Source organism: Acanthaster planci, linkage group LG03 (genome assembly GCF_054643075.1).
Source record: "Acanthaster planci isolate LZ-2023a linkage group LG03, COTS_SCS, whole genome shotgun sequence".
Lineage (NCBI taxonomy): Eukaryota > Metazoa > Echinodermata > Asteroidea > Valvatida > Acanthasteridae > Acanthaster > Acanthaster planci.
The window spans coordinates 18,007,297-18,017,216 of NC_141779.1; the positions used below are offsets into that span (position 1 = coordinate 18,007,297).

Here is a 9,920-nt window from a genome sequence, read left to right on the forward strand (position 1 = left end):
ACAGGTTATGCCCTTTCCCTTCGCGTTCTGCCATTCCGACCTCTCAAGACTTTGTCATCGTCGTCGGATCCCTCAATAGCCTAACACGTCCCCTTTCATGTTATCGATTCCTTCATCGATCCGTATATGTCATCATTAACACATAACCCATTCGACGATCCTCTGCGGGGTTACCACTATAACCCTCATTGTGACCCTCCATGAAGGTTATGACCGTCCTCAAAAAAAAAAGAGGTCAAATGCGGAGGATACACAACTAATGGGGTTTTGTTGTCCCGGCCATTTTGAAGTTCACAGCTACATGTGTGCAGTCCCGCGTGCATTCAAGTTGAGCACCGCAGTGGAAAATGTATACATAGTTGGATGACCCGTCTCAAATAACTGCGCGCTGGGCAAGGACGGTATGTTCGGTTTTCGCAAAATTGGTGTCAAAATGGCCGCAAAGAGTTACTCTATAACTCCTAAAGGCTCAACTCCTGAAAAATGTAAATACTAAATAGGCCCAATATTCAAATTCTCTGCTGTTACAACATTTCGTGGCACGTGGACTGGGTGGTTTGTTAAAAATGTGGATGAAATCCAGGGGCAGGACTGTCAGCTTGTATTCCTGAAAGTATCGAACCAAGCGGGGCCTTCCGAATTGCTCTATGCCTTGGATGGAGTGTAGGATTGAATCACTTTCCAAAATGACGATGGGCCTCCTGACTGTTTTGAGGGGTGATTTTCTCTGGAGAGAAATATGTTCAAAAGTCATCGGTTAAGCCACTGAAAATTGGAAGGGAAATTAAAGATATAAAAGATGAGGAAGTGAGCTTTAATTTGATATGTGTGTTGAACACCTGTGAAACTTGTGAGTATTTTGCCTGATTTTTTGAAGTGGGGATACTTATCACTGTTGTCTATGGCAACTTATTTACTGGTCTGGACCTCTTTTGAGGGAACAAGAGCGCCCTCTTGCAAGCATAGTACGACTGATGTTCTCAAAACCCAAAAGTACGAGCACGCACAGTATTGTGTTGACACGAAAGCTTTATTTTTATGTCGTATTTTGAAAACAAGATGGCGCAGATTTCTTCCCCCGAATCACCCACAAAGTTGGCGATAGACGATGAGTATGATATTATGCAGTATTATGTCGTAGATGGGGTAAGGTTACCGCCATTCTGCCGTGGAAAGATGCAAGATGTAGCCAGCTTCCCCGTAAGAAAAGATGATGTTTGGATTGTGAGCTACCCGCGTGCAGGTACGTGTTCTGCATGCTGCATGTGTAGTAGTCCCGAGCATGTATGGAGGACGAAAAATGTCTATGGTCCGAGTAACTGATTTCTTCAAATTGTTAGCACCCTGGCACTTTCATGTTCCATCTATGCTTACAAAGTAATTTCAGTCAAACTCTTCTCACTGGTTTTATTCCAGCTTATTGCTCTGTGGCAAATAGTAGGCCTACTACTAGTCCTATCTTTTCAGAGGAAGTCGTGCTGGGTGTGCTGACCCATCTGAAAAGAGGCCAGTTTTCGTAACCTCAGTATGTTGCAAGGTTATTGGGCATATAATTTACAGCCATGTCATGAAACATCTTGATCGTTTCAAATTTAATTTTACCGGTTCCTTGTTCGTCTGTCGCACAAGGTGTGACGGGGAATCAGTTTTGTATGTTACAGAGTATACCAGAGCGCCTGGCAGGTGCCTTGAAATCCGACGCTGTTTTCGTTTTTAAAAATGGTGCCGCCCTTGGTCAGCATAGAAATATCACAAAGTTTGTGACAATCCTGCAGTTTGGATTTCAGGCATTTAAGACATTCCTTGAAGTAGGGCTGTGGTGGCGACAGAAAAGAGACAGATTGTAAAAGAAAGCCAATATAGCCCTATTTTTTGGGCTAACCTTGGCAGTGCCCCTCAAAAGGTGAAGATTCAAGCATAGAAGAGCCTAGTTCGACCTCATATTGAGTCCTGCAGCTCAGTATGGGATTCTCATTCTAAATGCAACATAGAAATGGGTACATACGTAGCTTGCTTCATCACCAATGATTATAGTAGAGAAAGCTCAATTACAGCCATGCTCTGGTCCTTCCAGAAGGGAATTTGAGCCTCTGCTAGACTCCTCATTTTGAGTCTGTTACGGTACCTGTATCCTGTTGTTAACAAATGCCAAAATAATGAGGGTTTTTTCTTTTGATGTTTTATGCTGATTCCAGATTCTTTTGTGATTGGGCTTAAATCCTGTGGTCTTGTGCCTGCTGTTTATTTGTAACTTGTGTCCGGCGAACTCCATACCGTGTACCTGTCTTGTTGAGTATCATGCATGCCTGGAGTTGTATATGGTGGTAACAATTTGATTTTCTGTTATTTTTCACTCATCAGTGCTAATCATGTTTTGTACATGTATGTATGGAATTTATTTTACATGTATATTAGATATAGAGCATAATTGTTGTGTAATCGTACCATATACGTGTATCTCCTGCATCAAATCATCATATTGGTTTGTTAAAGAAAACTTTAATTGACAGTTTTTTAAAGGGGGCACTGCAATATTGCCATTTCAGGGAGTTCAAACATGTCAAAGGTACTTTATTCTTTATACATTTATCTTCGCATTGTTACCAGAAGACTTTCTACCTTCGTTGTTGCTGTTCTCTCAGTGCCTGAAAATACTTTTTTCACATTAGCTATCCAAATGTGAAAATTCTAGTTTTGTCGTGTTGGTTGAAAGGATCTTCCAAAAAAATTTGTACAAAACCTATCCCCTCCCTGCGTTCACTACTTAGGCACCAGCTCTTTTTCTGTTTATCGTTGTACATGTTCAGTGTGTTTAGTTTCTTGAGTATCCTTGCCCCACCAGGGGTGTGGCTGCAGGACCTGATCTACCTACTTCTGGAGGGAGGCAATCTGGGCAAGACGAACCTCAGCCTGGAAACGGTAGAGGACTCCATCCCTTTCCTGGAAGCTCCCAGCCCTGGACTGGAACTGCTGAAGAGCCTGCCCTCGCCCCGTTACATCAAGTCCCACCTGCCCTATGGTCTGCTGCCTGAGGGTGTCCGGAACAAGGAATGCAAAGTGCGTGTGGTTTGACATTGAAAAAAGCTACTGAACCAGTATTTTTGAAATGCCAACAAAAAACTTGATGTCATCTGCAAAAAAACTTTCCTGCAAAATTTTAATAAAACTTTTGCAAGGAAAACTCTTTTCCTAATATGGGAACCTTTTTCAACAACCTGTACATTGGAAGTTGTGATTTTGAAATATTTTTCTTATAGCTTTTCTAAACAGTTTTTCAAACTTCATCAATTTGGTATTTAGGAAGATGTACATGTACATTTACTCACATCTCCATCCAGTACCCAAGAAAAAACTAAAGGACACTTTGTTCTGCATTTAGTAAGCCTGTTCAAAACAAGTCACATTGCAAGTTATCCGGTCTCTGGCCTTTCATGTGAACTGTGACCAAAAAAACTGTGGCATTCCATTTTCATGGCCATCCGTTGCTGTTATTTATGACCCTGTTTGTGCATCGATAGTTGAATGGGCACATGACTAAACTTGACTGAAACAAGGATGAAGTGACTCCTGAACCCTATTTTCCTCGGTTGTTGTTGCACATTTGTTTTACTTCAACTTTCAAGGATAGAAGTATCAAATCCTAAAAAGTACAGCGGCAGGGCCGTGCCTTCTCAACTCCTGCAAAATCCATCAAAAATTTCTTGGATTTTGAAGGACGTGGGAGGTCTTGGAAGAATACCTCAACTCATTAACCAGTGAGTAAAGACTCATCCATTTAGTCTCTTTCTGGTCTCCTTCAGGTGATATACATCACTCGGAATCCGAAGGATGTAATGTGTTCTTTCTATGACTTTCATCGCACCGTCCGTATGGTGCACTACAAGGGGACGTTCCATCAGTTCTTCTACCGCTTCATCAACAACAAATGTAAGCAGCACCAAAGGGGGAGACACTTGGGTGATCAGCTTCAAAGATTGGTTGTACCAATGACATGTTTTACCATGAGGGCCACTGATGTGAAGATTCCTTTTCTTAAGCAAAAACCAGTGTAACATTTCATCTTAAAACAATATTTCCTTTGGGGTAGGGGTTTGGTGAGTGAATGTAGAAAATAAAGATATTATCAGCCCTGACATTTGAACCTGTGACCTTCCAAGAACCGTGGCTGAACCAAGTGATCTGTCATACTACGTGTGAGCGGCAGGTGAATAGAAAACTGTTTGTCGTCATCCAATAACAACTATACTGTACTTATGGATTAGAAAAGGTGGTAAATTGTTTCTGTACAAGTATCAAGTGGGGCACGGAATTGATTCCAGTGGTGGCCAAATATCTTGCTGATGTTGGTATCTTGCTGGTATCACTGCTGCAGTTGCAGCTGTTTGAAGCATGTGGTTTCTTGTTTTTTCTCTTTTTTTCAGTGGGATATGGCTCCTACTTCAGACATGTATTGGAATGGTGGGAACAGCGGAAGGACGACAACTTGCTCTTCCTGAAATACGAAGATATCCGGAAGGTATGCTCAGTATTGAATCCAGGAAAATAAAGCGTTAGACATTTGAAAGTTGCCGACTGCTATGATGTTGGACAAACTGATCTGAGGAGTGCACAGAGTGACTTTTGGAGGGCGTAAAAGCAGTACAAATCTGCATATTTCATGAGGGTTAAATTTTGTTGAAGGCATGCTTGGAAACAATGAATCGACCTTATTGAAGATAGGTGCGTGAATTCTGAGATATGCATTGCTGACGTTTGATTAAGGACACAGAAGATTTGGTATAGACCGATTCGCTGATGCCATTACTGCGGTGTTCCCATCACTCAGGTGCACATTTCTAAGCTTGACCAGCGCATGTTTTTGGTTAGCAGTGCGTTCCCATTAGCTGACGAGGAAGCATTCAATGTGCATCTCTTTTGTTCACGCACGTGGGGACACCGCAGTAACGGCTCCTGATTCTTGTCACCGGATTGGTCTTTTAGTACATTATGTACTTTTTTCCATTTCCATTTCAGGATCTGAAGTCCAGTGTGGAACAGTTGGCAAATTTCTTAGAGCGACCACTAACCCCAGCAGCGCTGAAAGAGATTTGTACCCATTTTGAGGAGGAGGTTGCATACAATCGCAAAGGTGAGCACCTGTACCTGTAGGATGGAAGAACATCCCTAATTTAACTAACAGTGTGTTTTTGGCAAAGAAAAAAGGGATCTGTGACACTTAGAGAGACCTAATCTGTTTGGGGCCTTTTCAATTTCATTATCATCAAACAAATTTTAGAAATCTCAAAGATTTTAATTTCAAGATCGAGCTAAACTTTCAACAGGTAAAAAAATCCAAGATAATATCCGATTAGTATCAGTGAAGTGAAGCAGTGAAATGCAGACAAGAATTGAGCTGGATCTTTTAGATCATATCTGGCGACGTTTTTAATTTTCTTGTTTTGTTGCAGAGGATCGTGTCGGATATTGGAAGTATTATTTCACCGTCCACATGAATGAGAAATTTGACAAGATACTTCCGGACAGATTATCTGCTTCCACCGGGCTGGATTTCCAGTATACGCTTTGAGCTGATTGACCACACATTAAATGTAGCAGGTGTGTTCTGTGAGCTCATTGGTTGAAGTGATTTATGCCAGTCACTCATTGGCCAATTTAGTAACAGGAGGTGCTTTGTGCATTAAGGTGTTTGTGCAGGGTTGTATATGAATGGAGTTTCATCCAATTAACAAGGTAGCGTTGCATTAGCACCACATACAATTGTTTCATTGTTGTTCAAATATTTATTTTATCGGTTTCCCTTGTCCTCAAAAGAGTATGTCATGTTTGTGATCAAAATCTGTTAAGCCGATTGTTGCCAGAGCAATTTTTTTATCACAAGCCCCAAAACTTACCTTTCACATCAGAAAACTAGCCATATGTACTGTCAGTTAATCACAGAAGTGTCGAATTGTGTAGTTTATCCAAAACTGTACTGCTGATTGTGGTGTGATATACGCGTGAAAATCTCGGATGGAAGAGTTTGCAACCCCCATTCCTTAGAGATTTTTGCGAGGAGCCCTCCTCTTAAATCTACCACTGTGCATGAACGCACCGGCGCACTCTCGGAACTTAATTCTCAGGAGGCATTGAGTGCCACTTGAAGTAAGAGTGACAGAACTCTGCCTTCTTCAGTCATTCAGAATCCTCACAAACCTTGTCATAGATGTTGAGGGAGGGTTGATATTGAGACCATTCCACTGGATTTGATCAGATTTTGACGTTCAAATGTAGCTCTGAGGAGAAGATCACTTGATGCCCTTAATTTGGGGCTCTGCAGCAGTGTGGCGTAAAATCTGTGTAATCTGCCGCGCTGTTGGACTTTTGTGACAGATTTCATAAAGCAAGGTGCAGAATGTAAAGGAACATACTGTAGAGGTGTCAAATTCATTTGTCGGAATTAGGGCTTGTTGGAATTACATTGGTGCACCTACAAGACATGCACACAGCCGCAGTTCCTATAGTGGTGTTTAATATTGGCATCCTTACCCAAGTGGTTTACATATAGAGGCAGCCTTACTTTTACTGTAGGGTTTAAAATGTTAAGGCGTTGTCATTAATGTTAAATCTGTCCTGTTTGTGTATTTACATATTAACTTATACATGTACATGTAGTCTGTCCCTTGATGAAATTGTTGTATACGTGTATGTATGTAGTCAGGACACTAGATAGTCATGGTTTTTCCCTCTTGATCATTGTCTTGAAAAAACTGTGTAAAGAGAGATTGCTCATGTTTCATTTGTTAGCTATCCTGGATGCAGCCACTTACGAAGAAATTAGTCATTGTTTCCATAAAATGCAAGAACGATTCAAACTGTCTGACTGTAAGGTGCTGTTGTTCGTGCACATCTGGGTTTTTGTGAGCATCTGGAAAAAGTTACCCCCACAAAAAGTTATCCCAGATGATGTATGTTTCTTGTAAATGTACATCCTTGTCTCATCAGCTGTGATCAGTATCAATAACTTCTTGTGCATTTCATGAAGTGCTTTAACAAAATAGCAATCACAGGTGCAAAATGGCTTCAACTTGGTATCCTGTTTGTTCTTGTGAAGAAACTTGTGTTCACCCATGAAGTGTCATTGCACCAGGTGCCTCCATTTACCTTGCATTCCCTCTGACATGGCCACATATTGCGCCATAGTGAATTTACCTTCAAGTTACTGTGACTTTAACAAGGAGTCTCACAGTCAGTGCTGGAGCTTGCGGAGGCTGTCGGTAAAAATATACTGTCTAGTACCTGTACTCCTGAGACCACTGTTCTGTAAAAATACTTCCATAAAAATTAATGTACATGTGTTAATTTATGGCTCGCTGTAAATGATAAGTTTGTTTTTCATTTTAAAGTGGGGATAAATGTTGAACCTAGATTTACCAACTGTTTACATATCATACATGTACATGTATCATTCTTCACAGCTGTTTTTTGTAGTACTACTTTTCAAAATTTGACAGAAAAACAATTCTTAAAAACAAAATTTACATTTCTAATCGTGATTCATTGAAGTGTTGCAGATAAATGGTAATTTTTCCTCAAAGATAAGGTTGTTGAGCTGCAGACTTCAGTTCTTTTTCCATCTTTTCACAGACCCTGTCACAAAGCACTGTGTTATGATTTCACCAATAGTTATTTTTCTTGTCTCACTTTCTGCAATTGAACTTTAATCTGTAGTATTTTGAATGAAAACATTTGGTTTTTGGCCACGGAACTGGGAACACTTTGTCTTATTCTCTATCCATTACCTGAAACTTACCAATGTGCAATGTCTTTTTGTTTGTTTTTTTGTTCTTTAATGTGATACACTTATTTTTACTGTTGTTTTTATTCAATTGTGCTGCTTGTTCGAGATTGTAGAGATTTGTCATTGTGCTGAAATTGTTTTATTGATTAAATTTAATATACTTAAGTGAGCAATTATATTCCAATTAATTTATTATAAATATACTAGTAATACAAAAAATTATGATTATTTTATTTATATTACTATTTTAAACCAAACAGTAACCTTGTTGCTTTCATGATTGTTTAAAGTCACATTTGTTAACATTGATATTTTTTATAAATAGATTCATATAAGCTTTTCCCTATTTTGAATGGTTTAATTTTTAGTACTTAAAGGAACCAGGAAATGGAAATATTTTATAAGTGTTTCTAAAAACCCTTGAAATTGAATGTTTAGGTTTCAATTAACCTATTTAAAATTTTTGTTTTGCAATTTTAACCTATATTTTGATGCTTTTTTGGTTCTTATGCTAATGCAATGTGCATATTCATGAGCAGAACTATGATGTCATCCAAGGCACTGAGTCTCAGTGTTGCACTGATTTGTGCACAGAATTCATTTTCATTGGCAATTTATTGCTGTGTAAGTATATGGCAAAAATCCTTTTCACAGAAATGTTCCCAGATAGCAACTTTGGGGGTTCATTGTTTTAACATGAAAACATATAATCTGAACCATGTCTTCCTGGATTTACATCAAAGCAAAAGTGCCCTCACTTGTCCAGAAGTGTTTGGTCAATTTTAAATGTCTGAACAAACAGTCTTCATACATGGAAGAAGAGTACAGAGATACACAAAAAGTGATTCTAAGAAAAATTCATTTCCTGGATCCTTTAAAACCTGTGGTGCTTGTAAATGTGTATGCAATTGTGGGCAAATTAGTGGTAACCATCTCCAAGTGATGACTGTCAATATTTATCACATGATTGTACAGCAAATGGTGATAATTGTACAGTTACTGTATAGTCTTGCTTAGATGTTTTCCCCCACATACCTAAAATTTTAACGAAAAATGCATGTATGCTGTGTTTGAAGAGCTTAAGTTTTGGAGCAAAGTACTGTTCCTGTGTGAAAAATCCAGTGAAGAACCTAAGCTTACTTAGATCTTTTTATTTAATCCTCAGCTGCATGTATTGAAATTTTGACAATGGCAGGATTGTTAGGGTTTGGAGGGTGATATCCAGTTGGATTTGGGACCGCAAAGCTGTTCTTCCTCAAAGAAGGGGATGTAAACTTTCAAAGCAGTTCAGGACTCACCACCTGTGTTAGTGGCAGGCAAGGGTCTAGTGTCTAGTCATGCATTGCACAAAATGCATATGAATGCTGTGCTTAAAGTCAGTGTGACCAATTGTGAATGGTTTCAACTTTGGCACAGTTTGGGGAATATTCAAAATTGACTTTGATTTATCTGCAGAGATTAGCAGTTGATGTGTTCCATGCCAATGCCATGCCAAATGATAGATCTAGAAAATAAAAAAATTTATTCAGTGAAGATTTGCTCATGTATATTAATAGTAATATTGACATGTAAAATTGTATCAATAACGTACTCCATCAACATAGCACTAGTGGAAGGCAGAAAATGTAAATTCAAAATGTGTATTTTACTGCTCCTCCTTTTCCAGATTTTGTCCGATTTTTGCTCAGCCCAGATACCTGTATGAAGGGAGGTGTAATGTGTGGAAGCTGTACAGAAAATAAAAATGCACATTGTCTTTCGCTAAGAGCACTGCAGTTTGGAGGAAATGGTGCGTGCATTAAAAAGAATTGCCCCTAATTCCTTGTCGTGTTAGTTCATTGGTTTCTTCTTTGTTTTTCATTTGAAAGGTAAATGTAATCTTTTTACTGTGGGTACATACTGCTCGTTTTGCTCTGGTAGATTTTGTTGTCCCGTAATATTAAACCCTTGAGAAAATACTCCCCCCCCCCATCTGGTCTTTTCCATGTAAGTGTATGTGTACGGCTGTTTCGTAGCTCTTCGAGCTACGAAACAGCCGTCGAGGGCACTGCTTAGCAACCACTCAATCAACTGATTGATCACGTGACTTGGCACTGGCAACTTGTTGTTTGGTTGGTGTTCATCATGCTCAACGCGTGGTTTG

At 39.5% G+C, this 9,920-nt stretch overlaps 1 protein-coding gene across 1 annotated transcript; it reads left to right on the forward strand.

The window, feature by feature from the left end:
• Positions 1-974: 974 nt before the first annotated feature.
• sult4a1 (sulfotransferase family 4A member 1) lies at positions 975-9,595 on the forward strand. Its single transcript, XM_022223430.2, has 6 exons — positions 975-1,243; positions 2,843-3,057; positions 3,801-3,927; positions 4,422-4,516; positions 5,014-5,128; positions 5,448-9,595. The coding sequence occupies exons 1-6, from the start codon at positions 1,039-1,041 to the stop codon at positions 5,564-5,566; spliced, it is 876 nt and encodes a 291-aa protein (XP_022079122.2). The 5' UTR covers positions 975-1,038; the 3' UTR covers positions 5,567-9,595.
• Positions 9,596-9,920: the final 325 nt, after the last annotated feature.